Below are 27,806 nucleotides of genomic sequence, written 5' to 3' on the forward strand. Positions count from 1 at the left end.
AATCTGTCCCATATGAGTTAAAGCACGCCCCAAATATATATGGATCATATGAATATGATTTTGAACTCCTTTTAGATCCATTTCAATGACATAAGTTTGCTCCACACCATTGTTAGAAATTTGCCCTATTGGATCCGTATCATTCGATTATTGGTGTTTCAGCTTCTCTAAGTTTGGGGTGCCATAGGAGGTGGGTTTATCAAATCTTTGGATTCTGTATCTACTTGTGCGTGTGGGTTTGAGACTTGTGCCATAGGGTTCCGCGTCATAGAGGGACAGAAGTGTTAATTACGTTAAACCTCAGGAACTAAAAAGTAATTTTCCCTACCTAAATCAATAAGAGATTTAAGGCGAATTTAAAGAAAAAAATTAAATAAATAATATATCTAAAATTGCTCCTTTTAATAGTTTATGATAATCTTATCCTAATAAAATTTAGATTTTGTGATTGAATTTTAATAAAATAAAAAAATAAAATCTCGGTAGGACTTTAGTCTGGAATAGATTTTAAGAGTTTTTTTTAGCCTAAACTAAATTATAGGGAGGTGACAAATGATTATTTTGTGGGTTGTGAAATTTCAGACACAGACTCTTGTAAATTACCTAATAAAATTTTATAAAAAAATTAATTATTTATTTTCAAACAAACGCGTACAGGATAAACACCATTTGTTGTTTGAAAAAAAAAACCATTTGTTGCGTTAGCAGCCCGCGATCAAACTGGCCTAATAATACGCTGCCCAATCCAGTATCCTTTTCGTGCCGATTACAATATCCACCGGTATTTAGAATTAACGCGCTCCCGCCAATCAGTTGGAGTTTGGGTGAGAATTGCTGCCCATCCCAATCACCAAATCTACAGCCGTCCGATTCCTACCGAACTGAGCTCCACTTTCCACCACGTATAATATATTCTCACTTTATTTTTCGGAAACTCTCATCAAGCCAGCCATCTGCTAAGCGCCTTTTTCCCAGAGCGGAGAGTCCGTTTATTCGGAAGTTGAAATGTATATCTTACCCTTTCAATGCTGTGAATCGATGCAAGCTTTAATTTCTCGTATGCTACAAGGACCTGTTTTTATTACTCACATCACTCACTCGTACACTCACACTCTTCCCTGGAGCTAAAAACCTGACAAACGAGTGTTAGGTGTAACCAACAACCACCAACTCCATGGCTCCTTCTGTTGTGATTAATGGCGGAATTTCCACCGTCAAGTCCTCTCCGGCGACGGGTCGTGTCGCTTCTGTTTATAGCGAAGTGCAAGCGAGTCGAATCAACCATACGCTTCCTCTCCCTTCTGTCCTCAAAAACCCATTCAAAATCGTCGAAGGCCCCCAAAGCTCCGCTGCTGGCAATCCAGGTCTTATTTATCGTTTCATGTTGAATAGCGATCCTCTGTCGATCAATTGATTCGGGTGAATTAAACTCAACAATATCTCAGTCTCTCTCACTTTTTTTGCCGGGAAAATCAAGGGGACTGCTGGGTTTTGAATTTTTTTTTTTCTCTAGAAGTGAAACGACAACGGTGCTTTGCTATTCATGGTTTTTTTAAAAAAAAATTAAATGTATTACTGGTGCTTTTTAGATGAGATTGCGAAGTTATTTGCAAATCTGTTTGGACAACCATCGTCAATATTGGTTCCATTTGGGGCTGATACGGTGCCTTCGGATCAGAAGTTGAAGATTGGTGTTGTTTTATCTGGAGGTCAGGCACCTGGCGGACACAATGTGATCTCTGGAATCTTCGGTGAGTATATTATTCTTATGACTATTTGAATGTTAATGCAAGCATTTCTTTTCCTGTCTTGCTGTATTTCTGAACGCAATCTTTGGGGTATGGTGGTACTGGTAGTAGACTACTTGCAGGACCGTGCAAAGGGAAGCATATTATACGGGTTTAGAGGTGGTCCTGCTGGCATCATGAAGTGCAAATATGTAGAATTGACTGCTGATTATATTTATCCCTACAGAAGTCAGGTAATTTTTCCTAGCAAAGTGAATGTGCGTCGGCGGCGTAAATTTAGCAATTGATGTAATGGTAATTGCACTAAAGGGAATGTTTGAAGCACTAAATAGTTGTTAGTTTACTTTTGACTCCTATTATGAAAAGTTAGCTTTTCACATTTTAATTTGAATGTTGTTTCCTTTCGAAATTTAACTAGACTCAGCATTCAATAAGTTTAGGTATGTACATCTGTTTAGCTTTTTTTTTTTGGCACGTAGTCATGTTTCTTTGAAGGGCCGTACATGTTGTTCTTAATCCAAAATTTCAGGGTGGCTTTGATATGATCTGTAGTGGAAGGGACAAAATTGAAACACCTGAGCAGGTGGGCCTCTTTATTTTCTTCTTTACAGTTTTGTTCTTGCAACACTTGTTAAAATTAATTATATATGCTCTGTGCATAGTAGTTTAAACAAGCTGAAGAGACAGTAATGAAGCTTGATTTGGATGGGCTTGTCGTTATTGGTGGGGATGACTCAAACACTAATGCTTGCCTTCTTGCTGAAAACTTCAGGTATGCCACGACCCACAGCCGGAGAAATCAACTCAGGGTCAATTAAAACATGTAATTTATAAAAATAACATATATAAAATAAATAAAAGTTAACAAGATAATTTTAAAAAAATGAAAATAGCTTGCTAAAAATTAAATAGAATTGTGGTTAATTCAAAAACATAATGAATACTTAAAATTATATGAATTTCTAAAACTTAAAATATATTGATGCTTAAAATTAAAAATATCCAATTTACCCACATTGTTTTTAAATAATTGTGAAAAAAAAAATTCAACTAAAATTATAGATTAAATAAAACAAATGACATGGTTATATTTTATGAATAATATGAGTACGATGAAATTCTAGCAACAGCGCATTTCAAGGTGATGAAAAGACTATAAGAGTATTATTTCAGACTTCCCTTTGATGACCTTGTCTAATAATTTGAAATTCAAAGAATATATTTTGGTGTTTGCGGACTTGTGGAAGAGTAAAATGTAAAATATAGTTGATGGATAAGAAAAGGCCAGAAAGCACTGAGAGCTTTTTTTTTTTTTTTTTTTTCTCAAAAAAGATATATTTTTCACTGCTGATATCATTCTTTCAGTTGGGCAGCAAAAGAATTGGAATTATTGTACAAAATTATTAATAAATTATTAAAAACTTCTAAAACATAGGCCTAATGCCCCATTGAAATCTAGTAGACCGTAGTAAAAAAAATACTAATGTTGAGAAATTATTACTATACCTCTAGAAACTTTTAAAATTTTAGGGGGTTGAATGCCCGTCAAAATCTAATAGACAATAATAAAAAAGACTATCGTTTTTTTCATTAAAAAAAATACCACTATACTCCCTAAAAAATTTGAAAATTCCGGGGGACTCGTTGCCCTGATTGGCCCATGAATAAGTCCATCCGCGGCCACAGAAATTTGTAATTGTAAAAATGTTTTGAAATGGGTTATTGTTGCTGTAGTGATTAGAAATAAAAGTTTTTCTTCTTTTTTAAGCAATGAAGATCCCAGTCAATAAAACTTAGAAATCCTTCACTTGTTCTTTCAGGAGTAAAAATATGAAAACTAGGGTCATTGGATGCCCAAAGACCATTGATGGTGATCTGAAATGCAAAGAGGTCCCAACCAGTTTTGGATTTGATACTGCATGCAAGGTGATTATAATCATGTACTTTTCATGCTATATATAGATTTTTTTGCATTCTAATATTTTATGTACAAAAATTTATATTATATGTGAAATTTTGTGACTGGACTCTTTTTTTGCGAGAGAAAAATTATTTCAAGTTAGTTCATGTGAAAAGTTGTTTACTTTAAGCAGTCTCTTGTAGTATTTTTAATGGATTGTTTATGAACTTCATTGTGCCGAATATGAAGTCCCTGGTACATGTGCTTCTAATTGATTTAATGCTTTCATCACTGATAGTCTTCAGCTACATATTTTGCTTTATCCCAAGTCATTTTTATTTCTGCATTATGTACTTCTGTCTCTGTCATTGAACAAATTATCTGGGTTGCAGACAATTCCAGACTTTTTCATTTCACAAACATCTTTGTGCTCATGTGATTTTTAAAGCAGTACTCATAAAACTATTTCCTGGTATTATTACTCGAAACCATTTTGTCTGGCTATTCTTTGCCTGTCAGAATCTATCCATCTTTGGTGCTATTGGTTTCTGTTATTGTTGTACTGAGAATTGGTTACTCTGAGGATTAGGTTACAATAATCACAATGCTTCAGTAGTCTGATCTGCAAGTGTTACCTATACATGTTGCAAATAACTGTAATGTTTTTGGTGCTTTGCAGATATATTCTGAAATGCTTGGAAATGTAATGGTTGATGCTCGATCAACGGGAAAATATTATCACTGTAAGTGCATAGGTTGAGTACAACTTGTACATAAAGTTCTATTTTATCTGCTTGATTAATTGGAAGCTAAGCTAATATTAGGAATAGTTGCTAAGCATTTTGACAACCAGTCCTTTCTGTACAGTCATTTAGATGAACTATTCTTGATTGTCAATTGCCTTAATGATGTCCTTCATTGTCTGAATTTCTGTATAGAAACGGGGAAACTGACTTTTGGCTTTTCGAAATTGTGCTAGCATGTCCTTCACCAAAAGGCATATCTAAAAAACCTAAAATCCAATTTTTTTAAGAATCAACATATTGTTTGCACCCTAGATTCTATAATCTTCAACCTCTTTGATTTTCTTTACTGTTTCTCAGCACACTTTAACATATATAGAATGGAAACACCGATATATATGTACTGAACAAATTGTGGAGATAAAGTTTTACTTATTGGTTCTTCTGTGTCTTCACTGCAGTTGTACGGCTTATGGGGCGTGCGGCTTCACACATTACCTTAGAATGTGCTTTGCAAACTCATCCCAATATTACAATCATTGGAGAAGAGGTGTCTCCTTTTATTTGTGTTAGTTTAAAATTATTGGTTGATTCAGTTGTTTATGGTTACTGATAATTGTCAGCATACTACTACGAGTCATCAGAATTGTAACGATGAGATGAGAAGAGATAACTAATAGTTCTTTTGGTTGAGACACTAGAAGCTAGTTCTATTGTTGGTATTAAAATTTCCCTTTTGATTTAACCTAGTTATGCTCAGAGTTGATATTTGTAGAAGTGGACGCTGGTGAGACATTCTGATCTTTACTCATCCTACCTTAAATCAACAAAGAACAAAGAGAACTAGCAAATATTGTGTTAGAAAAGAAAGAACTCAAGTGTTTGCACACTTACCACTCTTTTGCTGATTCTTCAATTGCACTTCAGAAACTAAGGTCAACCAACTAACCACAAGGTGCGTTTAATGAAACAAAAAAGAAAACCTAAAGAAAGAATGAAGCGCGCAAAAACTAGAAAGAAGACACTGACAATTTGGAAAGTAACACATGAACTAGGTTTTGTGCTACTTGAAAAATATTACCTAGAGTATAGACACAAGCAAAGAATACTCCAGCAATGTCAAGGAAGTAAAAGCAAGCTTAAACCAAAAAGAAACTTTGAATTGAAATAAAGACGAATCTGGACAAAAGTTTGAATTTAATTCACTTCAACGCAAATTAAATATGGATCTAATTAAATCTACCCAAAAAGGCAAGTATCAAAACACCACAAATAGAATCAGAAAAAAAAATATAAATTTCTCTCAGATCAGAAACATGGACGAAAATGGGCATTAAAAAAAAAGGATTTGACACCAAATCGATTTAGATCCAGTTTCCTTAAATGTGCACCTTAAAGAATTAGACAGATTTCTTTTGTCTCCTAATTTGGGTTCAACCCAATTCAAAATTCAAAATTCAAAATTGATTCCCATAAACTACAGCAATCAATTATGATAGGTAAGAAAATATAGATGAAAAAGGAAGGATATCACAATTTCGGCCAGATCAAGATAACTATAGCAAAGGCAATTCTTTTTCTTTTTGTTTTTGTTTTTGATTTTCTTTTTTTTTTTTTTATTTCGATTTTTTATTTTTTTTATGACTAATAATCAAGATGGTGCAGCCATGGACACATAAGGTTTCACCGAAAATAAAGAAAAACTCAAAAACCCCTAGATCCTAAGATAAATAAGAATTTACCTCACTTTGGCTCTGATACCAACTGACGCGGAACCCTATGGCACAAACCTCAAACTCACACGCACAAGTAGATACGGAATCCAAAGATCTGATAAACCCACCTCCTATTGCACCCCAAACTTAGAGAAGCTGAAACACCAATGATCGAAGGATTTAGATGAGAATTCGACAAACGCCACAACGAATAGTTGATAAGTTAGCCAAGATTCCTGGTGCAATTGATGAAAGCAAATCCTCACTCTCACTCAAAGCAATACACGCCAAAGGCATGAAAGAAATTTTGAAAAGTTTGATTAAAATCTCCCTCTTACAATTGTTTCTTATCCTTATATAGTAAGGAGACAAACAAATAAAACCCTAAGACACTCTTCTTGGGCCTGACTTAAACACATAAGATCCAAACCCAATCACACACTAAAATAACACATAAGTATTAAAATATAAGCCCACAACATGGCCCAACACTCTAAAACTTAAAAGATAAAATATGGCCAGAATACAAGCCCAAACAAAACTAAAATAAAACAAGTGTTTAAATAATAAAACTAGCAAGCCCATCATAACAAAGTTGAATCTTCACAAAAGCCTTGCTTGATCTTCACAAAAGCCTTGCTTGATCTTCACTTTAGGCTTTCCTTTATGTAGTTTTAGCCCATAGGTTTGATTAGACTCCCTCAGCCTATGATTGTAAGTGTTGCACCAAATCTGTCCCATATGAGTTGAAGCACGCCCCAAATATATATGGATCATATGAATATGATTTTGAACTACTTCTGGATCCATTGGAATGATATAAGTTTGCTCCACACCATTGTTAGAAATTTGTCCTATTGGATCCGTATCAAATGGAGAAGAATCTTATTTTTGTTTTTGAAAGAAAATAAAGGAGAAGGAAATGAAACCAATCCAAATTATGTGACAAAGGAATTTTTGTATTGTTTGAAGCCACGCATATATATTTCATCGGACAAATCATAGGAATCTCAATTGGGTGGTTGTGTTAGGTGAGCATTTAAAAGTTAATGATTTTTTCCAAACAAATTGAAGTTTAGTAATTAGAATGAATTAGCGACGTGAGTAAAAATTACCCACATTCAGTAGCATACATTTAGTTGCATTGATCTTATCTGGATTCTGCAGACAAATCTTAAGCAGAAAATTAATTACCATGAATGGAATTTCAGGTGCACCGTTCAAAAAATTTGCATCCATGCGGGATGAGTGGGCACTCAAGAGTCGATACATTAGTCCTGGTAATTTATAATCCATCAAACTGAATAGTCGATGATGACTTGGCATTATTTTACAAAATTCTATTGTAAACATGAAGTTCTTGGATGATCGAGAGTTTACTGATAGTCTATTGCTTTAATCTCAGGTCCCATCCAATTTATGGGGCCAGGATGCGATGCCGTTAGTCACACCTTATTGTCGGAATTGGGCGCTGACGCTTAGGTGTGCATGGGATTGTGGGTAGGTGGAAATTCACGCTCTACCGGTGCATATCTGATTCTTGTTGCTCCTTTCATATCCTCCATTTCCCTGTTATTGTTGCTGTTTTCTGAGTGTATGATTCTGCAATTCACGGTAGTTTAGCTTTACAATTTACACCCCATTAGCTGGACTTCTTTATTGAAGTTTCTAATACAAGTCTTCTTTTGTGTCATTGAATTAATAATTAGAAAAATCAAAATATATAATACTGACGATTTTCATAGTGGATCCAAAATTTTCAAGTCTTCTACGGATGTCGCTGCACCCTACTGGTATCAAGACCATATGCCTCTTCATGAAATTGAGGATCAAGTAACCTATGTAACTTCTCGGGATACCGAAGTTCTTTATGCTTTTTGACACAAGCATGATGCAAATACCTGGAGGAGGGAGGAAAATTTATTAAAATTCGCAAAAGTTCCATGAGTTTTGGGATAGATATATTGGTGGAAAGGGTGCATTCATTCAGCTATACAGCTCCGTTTTTAACCTTTTTTTTTTTCTTTTTTCTTTTTCTGTCCAAAGATAAAATAATTTGATTGGATCATTTGCAAATTACAAAATCTACTAGCCTTGTGGAGATGAAAACCAGACAAAAGGCTTTTAGCATATCTGTTCAAAATGGAGACAATATATGTTTTATAAGAGTTTAAATACATTTTCCTATGTGAATTATATTTAATTTAAATTTAATATGGTATTATAATTGGATTCGTGAGTTTTAACTACAATTAAATTATTAAAAATTAATTATTAAGTGCTAATCATGTAATTGTACTTAACGGAGGAATGTTGAGAATCTCACATAAGAAATATACAAGAAAGTAAATGTCACCTTAAATCTATGGAACGTTCACTATCATATAGTTTGAAACTTCTTTTTCGAACGGCAAAAGGCAGCCTCGTAAATCTGCTGCTTAATTGATTAAAAAATTTCAATATTTTTGTATATTTATATTTTAATTTAAATTTTTTTATTTTGATTTAATATACTCCATCTTTAAATTTTAGTGTAATTTTAATTCATCTATAAATTTTTAAATTTAATAAACAATTTGATAGTATAGTTGACGGGTGATGTATATATTATTATTATTATTATTATTATTATTATTAATTCATGATTAAATAATTGAAAAAATTTAATATTATATTTTAATTGAGACGTTTAAATTTTTATTTAATTGATTTAATGTTTGTATTTAAGTGTAATTTTATTTAATTTTTAAAAATTAAAATATAAGAATTCAGGTAGAATTTTAAATGTAATATTTTATTATTTTTTAAATATAAATTAATTGTATATATAAAAATAATATTAACTTATACTTAATTATATTTAAATGATATATTTAATTTTAAAAATTCAATTATAAATATTTTTTTACATTAATAATTATAAAAATTTTATAATAGATATATTATTTTTAATTATTTTATATATGTTATTTTGGATTTATTTAAAATTTTGTGATTGTCGACTCCAAATTTTATATATGTTGTTATTTTATTTATTTAAAAATTAAATTATTTATCTTTAATTTTAATTTTAAAAATTAGTCAAAATTACTTCAATATTAATATTGGATCAATTTATTTAAAATTTAAATATTTAAATTAAAATATAAAATTATACAAATGTAAAATTATACAAATATTAAGTTTTTTTAGTCAATTAAAAAATAATTATAATAATATATTTAACATGTAAATTGAATAATTAAATTATCATATAATCTACTAAATTTAGCCGTTTATAGATTTAATTAAAATTGTACTAAAATATAAAAATTAGTAAATTAAATTAAAATTAAAATATTTAAATTAAAATATAAATACATGGAAATGTTGAATTTTTAAATCAATTTAACCCGACTGAAAACCTCCCATATATAAGATTCACTACCAAAACATAACTGAAAAAGAAAACTATTTATACCATAATCCCAAGATGAAGGGTGGCCTTCCCCTTCCAGCGAGACAGAAAAGCAGTAGAAAACGAGGGCCTAGAGATTCTTTTTCGGGAAGAAAGAACAGGAATTTAGCTCACTTTGGGTAGTAGGTGGGAGTGGGTAGCGAACCAAAATTTTCAAAAGCAGAAGGGAAGCACTACAATCTCACGTATACAATCTCTACCTTCTTTTGTATGTGAAAACATGAGCAACGCACAGTCCTAAATGGAGCATATTGCCTAATTACTGTGTAGTTTATAAGATTCGGTGAAATTCACAATTTGACGTTTGCTTTTTTTTTTTTATTTAATAGCAAATAATTTGTTGTTGGATTTCTAAAATTTTCTAGTAAAACATCATTCCATTAAATTTATTATTAATTGATTATAAATTAAAAAAGTAAATTCAAATTAAAGCAACTAAATTGTTATACATTTTAAGTCTTAAACTGTTATAAGTATTAAAACTTAAAAAAAAAAAAACTATTATTAATAGTGAAATTCAAAATATTATAGTTTAACAATGATCTTTAATAGAAAAATTATTTTCTGAATGAAATTTTAAAGAGTAAATTATTTCTCTTTAAAAAAAATTGAAATTAAAAATTATGAGTTATTAAATTTTAGTGATTATATTATAAATTACTCTCCTTTTATCATTTATAAGATAGTTCCGTTTAACTGGCTCACTCACTTAAAATTTTGGGTTAACCTATGATAATATATAAAAATTAGGATCCGTTAAGATTGTGACATATATATATACATGATTTGAAAGAAACATATAAACTTTTTCATCCAGTCCAATCGGATAATAGAAAACTCGATCTATGGAATATGAAGTTCGATTATCAGCACTTCTAACTTTACTAACGCCCGGAACAAAAAGACCGACCACTTTAAGATTTGTACCACAAACGAAAATTAAACATAGAGACTACTGACTTTAGTAAATGCCGAGCAGACCGAGCAAAATCTGATAAAGTCTGAAAATAAATACAAATACTGACCGACCTCTTCAAAACCCGGAGCGAACGAGCAAATCTCTTCAAAGCTCGTATTACAGCGAGGCATTGAATGTAGGCGCGGCCGACCTCAGTGACTAGAAGAAACTTACCTCTATAAAGGTTGGGTAAGTCGAGCACGACCTGATGAAACCAGGGTAGGGCATCGACCTCCAACACGATAGTCGACCCCTCTAGCCTCCTCCAAAGTCTTAAATGCGCATGCGGTGAAACTGACTAGCGTGACGTACGCGATAGACAAGGTATGGGCTAAACCTACTCTGCATTTATGAGCTGCCTGATACACCTACTAAAGACTGTCCACGTCCGATCTGAAGGGACTTGATATTGGGGGCTATCAAAATGACCAATCAGTATATATATCACTGATCTAGTCCAAAAGGGGAGTTAATCTCTCTTTCTCTCTCACACACTTACAGAAGAATCTCTCTCGGAGACTCTCTCTCCTTGAGCTCTAGGAACTTCCTCTTTTCTCTTCAATGCTTTATTATTTTTTACTTTGTCTTCGCATTAATAAATCTCAGATAATTTTTAATCTAACTTGAGTATCAGAGGGTTTCCACCGGGGCATATCCGGTAGGCCCCTGACCATCCTCTTATATTTTGCAGGTCTCTTTCCTCAAGATCGGATATTGTGGGACCTAAACGAAATCTCTAAATCATCTTCCCATCATCAAACTAGATGTGGATGAATGATCAACCCTTCGAATTGAGCCATTGTCCAGGTGTTTGCATCTGGAGATCCCATCCGATCTCAGTCTATCAATTAGCGCCATATGTGAGAAACAAAGAAGACTATCCTGTCGCCGGAGTTTCCAAATAAAACCATTGAAATTTACGTGAAAAACTAAAAAAAGCTAATAATCAGCAACAAAAAAGATCAGAGGTAAGAGAGATTGTGGAAAGACCCGAGAATCATCAGCTACATCTAAAAGCCACACGGTGAAATTCAGAAAGTAGAAGATGCTGATGTGAGAAGAAAGTGCAACAAAAGGGTGAGCCATCAATCGTGGAGGAGAGGTGTCATGCGCAAGTTAACTAAGCTGCATTGTTATTTCTTTAGTTCAAAGTATTTTTTTCGTTATCATGCTAGTTACAAAATTTAAATTCTTAAATGAAAGCCTTGTGTATATGCATCCAAACATGTTAGTATACTGAAGTAGCCTAAAAGCTCTCATCGGTGATTAATATTAGCATGAATTCATTGAGAAAATGATTATTTGTTTAAATCATGCTGCTATGTGATTGAAAATCTGTGAAATAATTCACACATGTGAAACACTGTTTATTGGATTCTTTGAATCGTATGAGATGATATGGTTAGTCAAAATTAATATTTGTATTCATTGGAAATGTGAAGCCTGACTTCTACGGCAGACCTTTCTTTAACAAGTTGTGCTTCTAGGAGAGTAATTTTCTCACTCTGAGCTTGGTTGTCTCGGAGAAGCCCTTCTAGCTAACTCATCTCCCCTTCATATTGATTTTTTAGTGTGATGGTCACCCGTGCAGTCTCCTCTTCTTTAGCCTTCTCAATGTCATGGTGGGTAGTCTCCCGAGAACTGGCCATCTTGCCCTCCAACTCCACTAGAGTACTAAGAAGCTACAACGCAAAAGATATAAGTTAGCAAATAACTGAAAATCTCAAAGCAAGAAACAGAGCAAGAAAAACTCATAAGAAAGACTTGTCTTTTAGAAGTTTTGAAAAGTCCATTTTTGTCTGAAAAACAAAAGAAATCGACTACTCAATGGAATGAACTATGTGACAAATTGTGCTCACCATCTGAGGATCAGTCAGATTCGGGGACGCCCCGAAGACATGGTTGTTGAGCAGCTCAGCAATAGAAGTAGGCATGGAGTCAGGGTTCAGCTGAAAATGTAACCTTGACTCGTTGGGAATCAAGGTGGTGGGAAGATCGTCGTTAGCCCTCTGAGATGAGCTCTCCTTACCTTTTTCCTTTACTCGCTTTATTCGATGAGAACTTCTTTGGAGGCAAAAAAGACGAAGGTCCTTTTCGCAAAGGAACCAGCTCATACTCCTTTACCAGCCTCCTCATTTTGCTGGTCATCCTTACAACGACAATGGTCATCTCCTGATCCATCCGAGAATTCTTCCATTTTAAGCTCTCAAAAACCTCCTTGGATGAAGAAGACCAGTCTGGGCTTACCACTACTCTCATGATAGCTACCTCTAAGCTACCCCCAAAAGTCGAAATGTACTCAGCCATGGTAGGTGCGGCCCCAGTTTGGTCGAAGCTGACTAAGGCCAACTCCATGTTAGCCCCAACAGAAGATGAAGGAGGTACGAGGTTGGAGTAGGCTCCACCCCCAGCATCTCCACCATGACGTCCGTAGTCTTCCTAGTCTTAAAAGGCTCAATGGCTACCCGAGTAGCATCCCGATTGAGGAAGAAGTTTTAGGGTGTTGAGATTTTGTCCATAGGAATTATAGAAGCTGGAAAAAAAAACCAAAAAAACAAATAAAAAACACAGATTGGTAAAGACAATAAATAAAGCAATAGCAAAAAGATGATCGGTACCGGCAGAATAACAATCCTCCCCCAGACAGATATCCAAACATTTGAAGACATCGTATTTAAAAGGCAGGAAAGTTATCCGAGTGATGTTCCCACTCGGAGAGAAAAGGAAAAGAATTGTAGAAGGTTCAACGACCCCTCATCTTAGCTCTAAACCCCAGTCGAAGCTCCTCTTGGCTCCGACTGTAGCAAAATGCTCCATCCAGTGTTTGATGGAGTCTTTGTGACCAGTGAAAATGGACAAGCCATACCTACTGCAAAAGCTCAAGAAGCCATTGTTTGCCTTTACAATCTTAAAGAAGGCCCGGATCAGACCTAAAAAGGGAGCAAAGCCTCAACTCCGACACATCGCCTCGAAGGCACTCATGAACAAAATCGAATTTGGAGTCAACGTTCGAGGCATGACTTGGAAAAACCTAAAGACAGAATGAATGAACCCGGAAAAGGGGAAGGAAAGGCCACAGTCAATTTGCTTCAAACAAAAGACAAGTTTCCTCTCGGACTGAGCGTCTACTGGGTCAGGAGGAGGAGTGAAGGAGAATAAGGTGATCCGCTCATTGGAATTTAGAGCATGAATGTAATGAGTCTCCATAGAAAAGAAAGCTCGGGAGAAAAATTCCAAAAGAGAAGTAGGGGTAACTCTAGAAACTATTTTCTCAACCCAAGGATACAACACAGGAGCCATTGAAGAAGGAATGCTTACCTATAATTCGAAAAGTTCGAAAGAAAAGAAAGAAATGAGGGTGACTCTAGAATAGGGAACAAGCGCGATAGAAGCAGCAAAAGTGGGAAAGAAAAGGCAAACCCTATATTTATACCTGAGGCATTAATGAGTATTTACATCATCGCGTTTCGGTAACCCGAAGCGACGGTAGTCGTCAAAGCATACTTGGAACGTCGTGCGCATGTGCCATGTGTACTTATTATGACTCATCGTAACTTTAAAAGAATTAATGGCTTCACATTTGGCAATAAAGTGCTGAACACAATTCTCTCCTCCGACTGTCATAAATAATTTTTGGAGAAGCGAAATGACATCTGATAACATATAAAAAAAAAATAGGGCCCATTAAGATCGTGGCACGTATACATGAGACTTATAAGGGACATGCGAACCTTTCCATTCGGTCCGACCGGGCAGTAGAAAGCCCAATCTATGAAATACGAAGATCAGACCACCAGCACCGCTGACTTTACCAATGCTCGAAATGAAAAGGCTGACCACTTTAAGATTCATACCACAAATGAAAATTGAATATGGAGACTACCGACCTCAGTAAAGGCCGAGCAAACTGAACACGATCTGATATAGTCTGGAAAAAAATACAAATCCTGATCAACCTCTTCAAAGCTTGGAGAGAACGGGCAAATCTCTTCAAAGCTCGTACTACAGCGGGGCATTGAATACAGAGCAACCAACTTTAGTGACCGGAAGGAACTCACCTTTATAAATATCGAGTGAGCCAGGCACAACCTAATGAAATCAGAGTAGGGCACCAACCTCCAACACGATGATCGACCAGCCTCCTCCGAAGTCTTAAATGCGCGGACAGTAAAATTGACTAGCGTGACGTATACGATAGACAGGATATGGGCTAAACCTGCTCCGCATTTATGAGCCGCCTGATACACCTATCAAAGGCTGTCCACATCCGATCTGATGGGACTTAATGGTGGGAGCTATCAGAATGACTAACCAGAGGGTTAATCTCTCTCTCTCTCATACACTTATGGAAGAATCTATCTCGGAGACTCTCTCTCCTCTTAATCTAGAAACTTCCTCTTCTCTCTTCAATGTTTTATTATTATTTATTTTATCTTTGTATTAATAGATCTCAGATAATTCTTAATTTAACTTGAGTGTCAGAGGGTCTCCACCGGGGCATACCTGGCAGGCCCCTAACTATCTCTCAAATTTTGCAGGTTCCCTTCCTCAAGACTGGATATGGAGTGATCTAAACGAAATCTCTAAAGTATCCCCTCATCAAACAAGACGCGGATCAATGATCAACCCTTCGAATCGAGCCATTGTCCAGTGTCCGTATTTTGAGACCCTATCGAATCTCAATTTATAAGTATACTAGAGAATAAAATGCTTTCAATAATTATTTGCTCATTGTCCAGTGTCCATATTTGGAAACCCTACCGAATCTCAATTTATCAGGATACTAAAAAATAAAATACTTTCAATAATTATTTGCTCAATTTAGTAGAAACAAATTCTTAATCTGATTTATAGAAAAAGTGTCTGGAACAACCGATAAAAACTCATTCATTGTGATATCAATCTTATTATAATAATAAAAATAATTTTAAAGACAGTATTATTGTACGGTTTTGAATATGAAATTCGCTATTGTCCATTCATCATAGCTTTAATGGGTAGCTTATAGTTTGTGGAATGAAAGAGACCCTGGACCAACCAGAAAACACATTTCTAGACATTAGACTCCACCAATAACATATCATTCTTCGCAAAATAACCACTGTTGCTTATAAAATAGCAGCTTTGTATAAATTCTATACTGTATAATTCCACTAAAAATTAATTAGTAGTGATAGGATAGAAATTGGGGAAGGGCAGGGCCTAGTTCTCTGAGCCCCTTGCCATTTCCAAGGCCCCTTTCTCACTTCTCATTGATGACCTGTACCCGTTGGCTGTTGCCATGTTGGGTATTGGGCAATGTTTAGTTTGGTTTCGTTTTGTTCCATTTTCTAAGATTCCGTAGTCTCTGCCCTTTCATTTATTTATTGATTAAATCTACCTCCCCAATTAATGAAACATAATTTCCAGTTCCAGTTGCTCTTTATTTATATTTCATATTCATATATTTGGTACAAGCTTTGTCCTCATTTTACAACTCACTGATGGTGATGGTGTGTTTTTGTCTTTACAGAAGTAGAAGACGCATGTTCTTGGTTCTTCTCACATGTAGCAAACTTCAAAGATGGGCTAATGTTGGAATTTTAATAGTGGAAATGAAGCAGATTACGTGTGACATATAATTAATATTGCTTATGGTAGGGCAGTGTCAGAGAGGTAAACTGGGAAGCATATAAAGAAGGGAAGAGTCAGTTGCTCTATTATGGATAACCAAGGAAAATGGGACCCAACATGTATGGTGTTGCGGTCTTATCATTTTGCCTAGAAACAAATAAGCATTAACATTGATTCCCTAGAGGCTCCACCACCATTTTCTCTTTATCCCTTTCACTTGCTAGCAATTCCCGGTTTACCGTGGAATGTGGAGCCCATCACGTATATCTTTTAATATTTAAACTCCAATATGTTCAATTTAGTTTATATTTCAAAAAATTTTATAATTATTAAAAATTTCATAGGGGTTCAAAATTTTATGATCCTTAATTAAAGTTTTTATATTTATTAAAAATTTTATTTATGAGATTTTTTTACTATTGCAAGTTTGATATTTAAATTTAATATTAAATTTGACCATTATAATTTTATTATATTATCTCCAAATTTTTATAACTGTTTACAATGGTCATTTTTTTCCCTATAAATAGTCTCTATCTTTACAAAGAAATGTACTTCTATTTTTCTATTTTATCCTTTCTCTTCTCTATGTTTTTTGCTGGGTTATAAATTAAAGATAAATTCTTATTGTCCTGATCCTGAAAATTAAATTTCAGAAAGACCTGTTTAATCCTGGGGGATTACAAAATAAATCTTTAAGAACAGTGTCCAACACGACTAAGATTTTATTATTTTATCCTATTTTTCCAACAATTTTAAGGGTTTAAGAAATTTTAAACAAATGGAACCAAATGTTGTCACTATCTCTGCTTCTGCACTGCTTGCTTCGAATAACATTATCACTGCCTCTGCTTCTACTCTGCTTCTACTGTGCTTCCTGTTGCCACGCTTCCTGCTGTTGCAAATGATGGGTATCTTCTATCTGCTGTTCCATACGCCAAACATTTTCTTGACATCTCGAATATTGAAATTTTTTCGAGTCAGAATTTTAAAAGATGGCAAGAGAGAATTTTTTTCAATACTTGACATGCATGGCGTTGCTTCAACACTCATAGAATCAAGACCTGCACCTACTGCTGATCCAAAGTTGTATGAAATCTGGGCCTATTCTAATAAGGTATGTAGACATACAATTATCAGTACTCTTTCTAACGATGTCTTTGATGTCTACTGTTCCTACAAGGAAGCCAAGGAAATATAGGATTCAATGAACCTGAAATATACTGCTGAGGATGTTGGAAAATAAAAATTTGTAATTGGCAATTTTTATAAATGGGAAATAATTGAAGAAAAAGACATCAAAATGCAAATCAATGAGTACCATAAACTTCTAGAAGATTTTAGAGCAGAAAACATCACTCTACAAGATGAATTTGTGGCTGGACTGCTAATAGAAAAATTATCAAATTCCTAGAGTGACTACAAGTAACAATTGAAACACAAGCACAAGTAGTTGACACTGTCAGATCTCATCGCCCATATCATCATTGAAGATACAAATTGGAGGGAACTGAAAGCTACAAAAAGTAAAGAGCTGGCTACAAGAGCAAATCTTGTATAAGGAAAAGTGCAGAAATCAAATAACAGGTACGAAAATAAGAAATCTGATTACAAACTTAAGTTTAATAATCTCACTTTTAAAAAGAAAGGACATTATTTTGTATGTGGTAAATGGGGTCATCATGCACCTCAGTACAGGAAAATAGTGATAAATGACAATTCTCCTAAACCAAAAGGGAATTTAGTTGAAGGAGATTATATTATTGTTGCGGTCATTTCTCAAACTTTTCTTATAACTAATGTGCAAGAATGGGTAGTAGACTCTGGTGCTACTAGGCATATCTGTACAAATAGAAATGCGTTTACCTCCTATACTACAATAGGGGAAGGAGAAGAACATGCGTATTTAGGTGATTCTAGGACTGCAAGTGTCCTTGACAAAGGGAAAGTTCTTTTCAAACTCACATCTGGCAAGACCTTAGCACTTAATGAAGTATTTCATGTACCTAATATGAGAGCTAATTTAATTTCTGTAGCTTTATTGGAAAAATCTGGGATTAAGGTATCTTTTGAGTCAGACAAAATTGTACTGACTAAAAATGACATCTTTGTTGGAAAATGTTATTGTAATTAAGGACTCTTTGTTCTCAATATTTCTGCAATAATAAATGAAAATGCATTTTCTTCTGCTTACTTGTTTGATTCTTTTGATTTATGGCATGCTAGATTAGGACATGTTAGTGCTTCTTATATTAAAAAAATGCAATATCTTGGTACAATATTTGACACTGGTAATACATGTTTAAATAGATGTGAGATTTGTGCAGAATCTAATTCAACCAAAAAATCATGTTCAACTATACATAGAGAATTTGAATTGCTTAGTTTAATACACAGACTTGGGGGATTTAAAACAAACTATGACTAGAGGTGGTAAAAAAGATTATATAACTTTTATTGATAACTATTCTAGATATACGAAAGTATATTTGATTAGAAACAAAGATGAAGCATTTGATATGTTTCAATTATATAAAGCTGAAGCAGAAAATCAATTAAATAGAAAAATAAAAAGGATTAGATCAGATAGAGGTGGAGAATATACCTTATTTAATGACTTTTGTGAAAAAGAAGGAATAATTCATGAATTTACTCCACCTTATTCACCTGAATCTAATGGAGTAGCGGAAAGAAAAAATAGAACATTAAAAGAAATTATGAATGTTTTATTAATAAGTTTTTCTTCACTTAATAACTTTTGGGGTAAAGTTTTACTATCTGCTTGTCATCTACAAAATAGGATACCCTATAAGAAAACTGATAAAACACCCTATGAACTTTGGAAAGGTTATACACCTAATTTAAAATATTTAAAAGTGTGGGAGTGTTTTGTTAAAATAATTCTTCCTGATTCTAAGAAACGAAAAATAGGTTTAAAAATTTCTGATTGCATATTTATAGGTTATGTTAAACATAGTCCTGCATATAAATTTCTTGTTTTTAAAAGTGATGTGCTTGATTGTAACACTATAATTGAAAAAAATGCTAAGTTTTTTAAACATATTTTTCCTTTAAAAGTTCAGAAATTTTCCATGCACTTAATGAAGATATTTAGAAAAATGATTTTGAAAATAATAATGAAGATTTAAGAAGAAGTAAAAGACAAATAAAAGAGACTTCTTTTGTAAGTGACTTTTACACTTATCTTGTTGAAAATGAACTTTTAAGTTTTTATGAAACTATTAAATATTCCAAAACTCCTTTTTGGAAAGAAGTAATTAAAGCTAAAATTAATTCTATTACTCAAAATATTACTTGGACTTTAGTAGACTTGCTTCTAGAAACTAAACCTATTAGTTATAAATGGATTTTCAAAAGGAAATATAACCCAGATGGGTCAAGTGAAAAGTATAAAGCAAGATACACTTATCTTGTGAAAATGAACCTTTAAGTTTTTCTGAAACTATTAAATATTTCAAAACTCCTTTTTGAAAAGAAGCAATTAAAGCTGAAATTGATTCTATTACTCAAAATAGTACTTGGACTTTAGTAGACTTGCCTCTAGGAGCTAAATCTATTGGTTGTAAATGGATTTTCAAAATGAAATATAACCCAGATGGGTCAAGTGAAAAATATAAAGCAAGATACACTTATCTTGTTGAAAATGAACCTTTAAGTTTTTTTGAAACTATTAAATCTTCCAAAACTCCTTTTTGGAAAAAAACAATTAAAACTGAAATTGATTCTATTACTCAAAATAGTACCTGGACTTTAGTAGACTTGCCTCTAGGAGCTAAACCTATTGGTTGTAAATGGATTTTCAAAAAGAAATATAACTCAAATGGGTCAAGTAAAAACTATAAAGTAAGACTAGTAGCAAAAGGTTTTTTTCAAAAATAAAATATAGATTATTTTGACACATTTGCCCCTGTAGCTAGAATTTCTTTTATTAAAGTATTAATTGCTTTAGTTTCTATACATAAACTTTTCACTTGTCATCATCAAATGGATGTTAAAATAGTTTTTTTAAATGGAGACTTGGAAGAAGAAATTTATATGGTACAACCTGATGGTTGTATTGTTTCTGGTCAAGAAAATAAAGTTTGTAAACTTCTTAAATTTTTATATGGTTTAAAACAAGCCTCTAAACAGTGGCATGAGAAATTTAATCAAGTTTTGTTGAATGATGGTTTTACCTCTGTTGAAGTTGATAAGTGTGTATATACAAAATGTATAAATGATGAATTTGTGATTATTTATTTATATATGAATGATATGCTTATTTTTTATACGAGTTACGATATAGTTTGTAAATCAAAAGTTTTCCTTGCCTCTAAATTTGATATGAAAGATATGGGAGAGACAAATGTGATTTTGGGAGTTAGAATCATAAGGAATAATGATAGTCTAATGCTATAACAAGAGTATTATGTTGAGAAGCTTCTAAGAAAGTTTGGACATTTCAATGTTAAATCAGTGAGTATCCTTTATGATCCTAACTGTCAATTAAAGAAAAATAGAGGTGACTCTATTGCTCAATCTGAATATGCACAGATCATTAGGAGTCTGTTACATTTAATAAAATTTTCACAACCTGATATAGCTTATGTTGTATGTAGATTGAGTAGGTATACACATAATTCCAATAACGATCATTGGGCTGCATTAGTTAGGCTAATGAAATATTTGAGAGGTACCATGAACTATGGTATCTTATATAGTGTATTTCCCACTGTATTAGAAGGATACAATTATGCTAACTGGATTTCAAATTCAGATGAGATAAAATCTATTAGTGGTTATGTATTTACTCTGAGAGATGGTGCAATTACATGGAAATCAACCAAACAAAATATCATTGCTAAATCCACTATGGAGTCAGAGTTTATTACTTTGGAATTAGTTGGAACTGAAGCTGAGTGGCTAAGAAACTTCTTAGCAAATATTTCGTTAGGAATAAAACCAACACCATCTGTATCAATGCATTATAATAACCAAGCGGCAATAGCTATTGCAAAGAATAAAACTTTCAATGGTATGAATAGACATATTCGTTTGAGACATAATGTTATTAAGCAGTTGCTGAAAGATGGAACTATTTCCATTGATTATGTGAAGTAAGAAGTGAATTTGGCCGATCCTCTGACTAAACTTTTAGGGAGAAAACTAATAGATGAAACATCAAGGGAAATGAGACTTGAGTCAATTTGAAATTAATAGTAATAGAAACTCAACCTTTGTGATTAGAGATCCCATGAAAAAAGTTCATATGGGTAATAATAAGTCACTTGTTAGTTCTATTAGCACTATATGTCGTTATCCCTTCCTATGATGTGAGAAGTGCTAGACTGCATTAATGAGAGGATGAGATGAAAGCTCTTAATGATATTCATATCCCTTATGGGTGATGTATAAATTGCAGTATACACTTGATGATATCACCTATATAAGTGTAGAGTGGGGCCGCTTCTATGAAATTGTGGCATAATCTCTAGAGTACTTATGAACTACCAGGCACGCGCATAGTCTATTAGCGCAAAATATCATTGACAACAAGATTTGTGGAGTGTTATGAGATTAATGTGATATTAGCATACAAAAAAGAGTTTTTGGTTCATTGAAACAAAAGTTTCACCGATTACTCTATATGTTAAATTTTATTAATCTAGGTTTGGTTCATAGTCCAAAAGACACCATATTCGAAATATATATACTCAATTTCTAAATTCAGCAATGAAAAATCTTTTGAAATATGTGGGGTATTGTTGTAAAATTAGTTTAGATTTCAAAAGATTTTATGGTCATTAAAGATTTTATGGTCGTTGAAGATTTTTTAGTCAAAGATTTTATTATCGTTAAATATTTTATAGTCGTTGAAAATTTTATTTATGAGATTTTTTTATTGTTACAGGTTTGATATTTAAATCTAATATTAAATCTGATCATTATGATTTTATTATATTATCTCAAAATTTTTATAACTGTTTACAACAACCATTTTTTCCACTATAAATAGTCTCCATCTTTACAAAGAAATACTCTCATTTTCCTATTTTATTCTTTATCTTCTCTATATTTTCTGTTGGCTTATAAATTATAAATAAATATTTATTATCCTAATCTTGGATATTAAATTTCAAAAGGATATGTTTAATCCTGAAAATTATAAAATAAATTTTTGAAAATAATATCTAACATAACTCAAATTTTATTATTTTATTCTATTTTTTCGGACACTTCTCACCAAATAACAACAAAGCAGAACGAACATGATAGATATTGTTAGAAGATGTCATGTCAACGCTCTCTCGTAACCTTTCCATTTTACACTATCTTTAATGAACAATGTGAGCTCCATCCATTTGCTTTAATCTGCCCACCACTCCCTCTTCTTTGAGGATGTGGTCTCCACTCCGCACATACTGTATATATTTCCAAATTACTATTCCTATTACTATTACTATTTTTCTTTTTATCATATCTTCAATTTCTTTCCCGGATACCACTGAAGCTGAATTGTTCCCAGGTTCAAGGGTCCATCAGATGCCTAAGATTCTTCTAAAAAAAAACTCACTTCGATTCACTACACTGTCCGTACGGTTTTGCATGTGCCGTTTTAAGTGGTGAAAGTGACAATACTCGATATTTTTTTGTTAATGTGAAGTTGAAATAAAAAGTAATAATAAGAATAATGATGGTCACTTTCACCTTTCACGTTATCCCTAATTGCCAGTGTTTGTTTTTTTGGAAATAATTCAAGTGATTAGATATAACATTATCCTTTATAAGATAGTTATTTGTTTTGGCTTCTTGCACACCTTCATGGATTGGATAATGGGACTCTTAACCTCACAATTTTTAGGTAAACTAAGAAACTTCTCCGCTTACTTCGTCTCTCTCTACACCAACCATGGACAGTTCGAGAAATGTATCCAGCCAACCACCACTCTCCCCATGCAGCAGTGGAAGAAGAAGCAGCACTTCCACCTCTCCCGAATTCGAGTTTTGGATGGTCCGTAATCCATTCTTCCTAAAACCCGATCTACTATCTGCGGATGAACTCTTTGTTAACGGCGTCCTCCTTCCTCTCCATTTACTCCACCTCCACAACCACTGCCCTTGCTCGGACCTAGCAGATTCCCCACCTCCCAACTTGCATCCTGATGCGGAGCCCCAAGTATCCCCTAGGGCCGTAGAAGCAGAGTGGCTCATCCCTGTAACTGCTTCAAAGAGATGGAGAGACATCTTCAAGAAAGGTGACAAGAAAACTTCAACCTCTAAGAACCAACAAGATAAAAAGAAGAAGAAAGAGAAAAAGAGTCAAGGTGGAGCAAGTCCAGCCGAGTTGAATATCAATATATGGCCATTTTCTCGCAGTAGATCAGCGGGGAACAGTGGAGGCCGAGCCAGGATGTTTCCCGGAGCCCCAGGAAGCCGAAAGGTGAATAGTGCACCTTGTTCAAGGAGTAATTCGGCGGGGGAGTCAAAGTTACGGAAGTGGCCGAGTACCAGTAGTAGTCCGGGTAGGGGTGGAGTACACTTGGGTCGAAGCAGCCCGGTCTGGCAGGTGCGGCGAGGTTCAGGGGGAAAGAATTGTGGCTCAGAGTGGGTGAATCGAAGCAGTGAAAAGATGAAGAGTAAAAGTAAAACGACGACGGGGGGTGGCAAAGTTGTAAATACGGAAGTGCCAATGTGTATCGGATCCAATGAAAATAGTAATGTTGGGAGTAGTGGTAATCATTCTAATTTAAGCACGTTTTTGCAGATCTCCAAAATTTATTTAAATATATTTATTATCAAATTAATTTGAGAATGCAAAAATAAATTTCTTAAAGCCCCGTAATAATATATTTCTTTTATTTAAAATTCATATCTAAAAATAGTTTCATGAAGACACCAATGAAAATATTATCCACTAGCATCCTAGTGAAATACCCAAAAATAATTTTCTTTGTGAGTATTCAGCCTGTGCTATTTTTATTTGCCTTATCTACAAACCAGTCTCATTGCAGTTAGATTTTATCAACAGTTGTTTATCACTAAAATATCATGTCTAACAGGAACATCATAATGCCTGAGACCAAAGGTGGATTAATGGGCGGTTAAGATGATGCACTTTGATTGTTGATCTTTGGGAGGTGAAGAGAATAAGAAACTCCAGTTACATAGAATTAACATTACTGATTTTATTCATTTACTTACTATTTATACATATACATAATAACTAAAAAAATAAAAAAAATAATTTAAAACTTAATTATTTAGATTTAGCCTAACAACTATCATCTTAGATTTAGAGATTAAATCAATTATTCAACAATGATGATATATGTTGTTCTTACTTATGATTATAATGTTAACAAATAGTGTCACTACAAAAATAATGAGCAATACTGGCATTTTACAAGAGGCAGTCCTAAATAAACGCCTCTCTTTCTCATAAATACTAAATACTTTTGTTTGCAGCGTTCAGAAAAGGTGATAGAAAAAAACGCCTCTACACTTTTTCAATCACATATCTTGCAAGGTCCAAACTTCATATTTGATGCATACAAAGAAAGATTTATTTCCTATTATCAATATACCATCTCTACCTATATTTTTCTTTCCCTTTAATTGTGCGTATCATGACTACTTGTATATTAAAAGATAAAACTTCTGAGATTTAGGTCATTTATAAGGCACTATATTTGATTTTCTCCTCCTATTAGAGCTATTTCTGCAAAGTTTTATGGTTGATCGTGATATTTGACTGATCCAGATTAGATTTTGGTCCTATTTAAATTCTCAATTGTTAAAAATTCAAGTCAATTTAAATTTTTTATTTGTCAATAGAACCTGCAATATGGCATGTCAATTCCATTATTGATTATAGTTTTTTTAAAACCATTTTACATAGATAGTTGACAATAAGTTTTTTTTTTTTTTTTTTTTTTTTGTTATTATTGGACCTTTAAACTAAAATTAATTAGAGAAAATTGATAAAATTTTTCTTAATCAGAATCAATAAAGTTGAATAAGGGAATTGAACCTTTGAACTGAAATTAATTGAGCTGAAGTTTAATTCCAATTCTTTTCCCATAAATCATATTATTTCAGTTAATACTCTCTAGTTCTACAATTTCCTTTGTATTTTTTTCATTTGGATAATTTTCTAATAAATTTAGATTTTTTCAAGAGATAAATTTAGATTACTGTACCATAAAATAAATAGAAGAAGACATAAAGTAGCTTTTACTTATCTCCATTTTCTAATATTCTCTCTTCACATTCACAAATCTAAACATGAAGAACCTTACAAATATTTATCCCTCTAAAAATAAAAATAATTTAGTAGATGCATAGACAAGAAGATATTGCAAAATTATAATGATAACATTAACAAAATAATACTACAACTAAATAATAACAAGAGATAGGAAGAATTCATCCAACATAATTTTCTAGACTTCTCTGTTCTCTGAACACAAATTGCCTTATAAACACTAAACCATACATCTACCAATAGCCTTGCAAAAACTAGAAATCCAAAAATTAGGCAAACAGAAAATATCGCTATGCATTTATTTTCCATGGATATTTGATACTTTCAAACACTTTCAACCATTAACCTGAAACAAAGTGGCATTAATTAGCATAAAAAATACATACATTGGTACTTACTAGCTGATGAGGATGTTTGTTTCTTCTTGTAATATATTGTTACTTATTGAATGTCTTCTTCCATTAGATTTCTTGTTGATGAGTTTAACAAATGATCTGCTGTTGTATGCAGCAGCAAGAGCATATTGCTCATGCTGCTGCTGCACATAGCAACATGAGCAAATAATGCTGCTGCTGCACACAGCAACATGAGCAATTTGCTCATGTTGCAGAATTCTACTAAGTTGCCATGAAATTTTATTTAACATTCTAGAGTTGTGGGGCATGCTTTTGTAATTTTAATATTCTCTCTATTAGAAAAGTAATTGTTTGCTGTAAATTGCTCTCTGTTTAAATGTTGTTATTTAGGGACCTAATAAAAATTATAAGAAAAATTTTGGTGAATTATGGGTGCAATTTGTCTTCTTGAAATATAGTATGGTAAATTAAAAAAAGTAGTTGAATAAAATTTTGAGAATGCAATAATAATTGGTCCTCAATAACAAATTGCAATAAGAAAGGTAAGGTTGAAAATAATAAATATAGTATTAAGGAAGAATAAATAAAATGTAAGACTTAGGCTAGAGAATCCTCTTTAAAACTTAAAATAATGCTATATCATTTATTCTTAAGCATAAACAATGACACAGAATTAGCAACTCGATCTCTTCATGCATATGCCTATAGTTATTGCTCTAACCACAATAAAAGCTTCAGCAGTCACACACTAGCTAACTAATCAAGCTCTACAGCCTTATTTAGGTCTCAAATGCCATACTAAAAATACTTAAAACTTGTAGGGTTTCATCAGTAGCAAGATCAATTTTCTCATGTTGCTGTTTGCAGCAGCAGCAAGCACACATCAGCAAAATGAGCATATTGTTGTGTGCAGCAGCAGCATGCACACAACAGCAGAATGAGCATATTGTTGTGTGTGCTGCTGCTGCACACAGCAGTATGAGCAATGTGCTCATGTTGCTGCTCTGTGCAGCAACAAGTCGTGCTGCAGCAGCAAGAGCAATTTGCTCATGCTGCGCAGCATAGCACCATAGCAGATTGCTATGTGCGTGTTGCTTCTGCTATTTGCAGCAGCACAAGCAGATTGCTCATGTTGCTTCTGCACACAGCAGCAAGGGCAATCTACGTGCTGTTATTGCTGTGTGCAGCAGTACGAGCAGATTGCTCATGCTGCTGTGTGCTGCTGCTGTGTGAGCAAATTGATCGTTTGCCTTATTACACAATCATTTTTTAAAAATCTAGCTTTGTTTTTAACTTTTGCTCATTGTCATGATATTGTTTGCGTTATTACATAATCATGTTTCCTAACTTCTTCAGGTGCAGCCTGTAGATATTGACCTAAAATTTTTGGAGCTAGTTGGACGAGAACTTAAGTTACTGTAACGACCTGAAAATCGGACCGCTACCAGCGCTAGGATCCAGATAGGCTTAAGGCCGCCGGGACCCGTAGCAAGCCAAACATTCATCCTGAATACCTGTTTAATCCCATACATGATCAACAATTACATAAAAATTTAAAACTTTCTCATTTAATCATTCATTCGTTCTTTCATTCATTCATTCATTCTTTCATTCATTCTTTCATTCATTCCGCTTAACCTGTGCATGCACAAGCTCATATATATAATCATTATTAAACATTTGAGATCATGTACTAGAAAGGGATTAACATATTACAATGGTCAAGCACAACTCTAAACTTCCATAAGCATCAATACATTACATTTCTATACTATACTTTTACATTACATCATAATCATGTCCACATCTAGCTATTACATAAAACATGACTCTACTCCTGCTAACCTCCTGGTCTACCCTGTACCTATAAACCTGAGGATTAAGGGAGTGGGGTGAGCTACTAGAGCCCAGTGAGCAGAATAAATAAACATTAAATTTAAAGTCTATGCTTCCATGAAATGCATCACATCACAAACATATCACATAAAGGATGAACTTGTCACCAATAGCCCTCTACATAATTCCATAGTGCCAGAACGTAGAATGGGTCC

The 27,806-nt window shown here is 33.5% G+C and overlaps 2 protein-coding genes and 1 long non-coding RNA gene across 3 annotated transcripts; all 3 read left to right on the plus strand.

Moving 5' to 3' along the window:
- The first annotated feature begins 842 nt into the window (after positions 1–842).
- On the plus strand, positions 843–5,162 carry LOC110605071 (pyrophosphate--fructose 6-phosphate 1-phosphotransferase subunit beta). Its single transcript, XM_021743372.2, has 8 exons — positions 843–1,364; positions 1,590–1,751; positions 1,860–1,981; positions 2,278–2,331; positions 2,414–2,520; positions 3,569–3,674; positions 4,328–4,391; positions 4,853–5,162. The coding sequence occupies exons 1-8, from the start codon at positions 1,175–1,177 to the stop codon at positions 5,002–5,004; spliced, it is 957 nt and encodes a 318-aa protein (XP_021599064.1). The 5' UTR covers positions 843–1,174; the 3' UTR covers positions 5,005–5,162.
- A 1,821-nt stretch (positions 5,163–6,983) lies between these two features.
- Positions 6,984–7,799, plus strand: LOC110605072. Its single transcript, XR_002486315.2, has 2 exons — positions 6,984–7,386; positions 7,512–7,799. It is a non-coding gene; the product is annotated as an uncharacterized LOC110605072 (long non-coding RNA).
- Positions 7,800–22,966: 15,167 nt separating this feature from the next.
- On the plus strand, positions 22,967–26,988 carry LOC110604838. The gene is made up of 4 exons (XM_043952416.1): positions 22,967–23,935; positions 26,146–26,217; positions 26,623–26,793; positions 26,866–26,988. Exons 1-4 carry the CDS (start codon positions 23,045–23,047, stop codon positions 26,986–26,988), a joined length of 1,257 nt encoding a protein of 418 aa, XP_043808351.1. The 5' UTR covers positions 22,967–23,044.
- Positions 26,989–27,806: the final 818 nt, after the last annotated feature.

This window comes from Manihot esculenta, chromosome 17 (assembly GCF_001659605.2).
Source record: "Manihot esculenta cultivar AM560-2 chromosome 17, M.esculenta_v8, whole genome shotgun sequence".
NCBI lineage: Eukaryota > Viridiplantae > Streptophyta > Magnoliopsida > Malpighiales > Euphorbiaceae > Manihot > Manihot esculenta.

Bases quoted from the DNA above. Each gene is read 5' to 3' on its own strand.
- LOC110605071 (XM_021743372.2), top strand. From the start codon at position 1,175: ATGGCTCCTTCTGTTGTGATTAATGGCGGAATTTCCACCGTCAAGTCC. The intron at 1,365-1,589 runs GTCTTATTTATC...GGTGCTTTTTAG, and splicing joins CTCCGCTGCTGGCAATCCAG to ATGAGATTGCGAAGTTATTT. The intron at 4,392-4,852 runs GTAAGTGCATAG...TCTTCACTGCAG, and splicing joins AACGGGAAAATATTATCACT to TTGTACGGCTTATGGGGCGT.
- LOC110604838 (XM_043952416.1), top strand. From the start codon at position 23,045: ATGGACAGTTCGAGAAATGTATCCAGCCAACCACCACTCTCCCCATGC. The intron at 23,936-26,145 runs TTAATTTGAGAA...GTTGTTATTTAG, and splicing joins TAAATATATTTATTATCAAA to GGACCTAATAAAAATTATAA. The intron at 26,218-26,622 runs GTAAATTAAAAA...TGCTGTTTGCAG, and splicing joins TCTTCTTGAAATATAGTATG to CAGCAGCAAGCACACATCAG.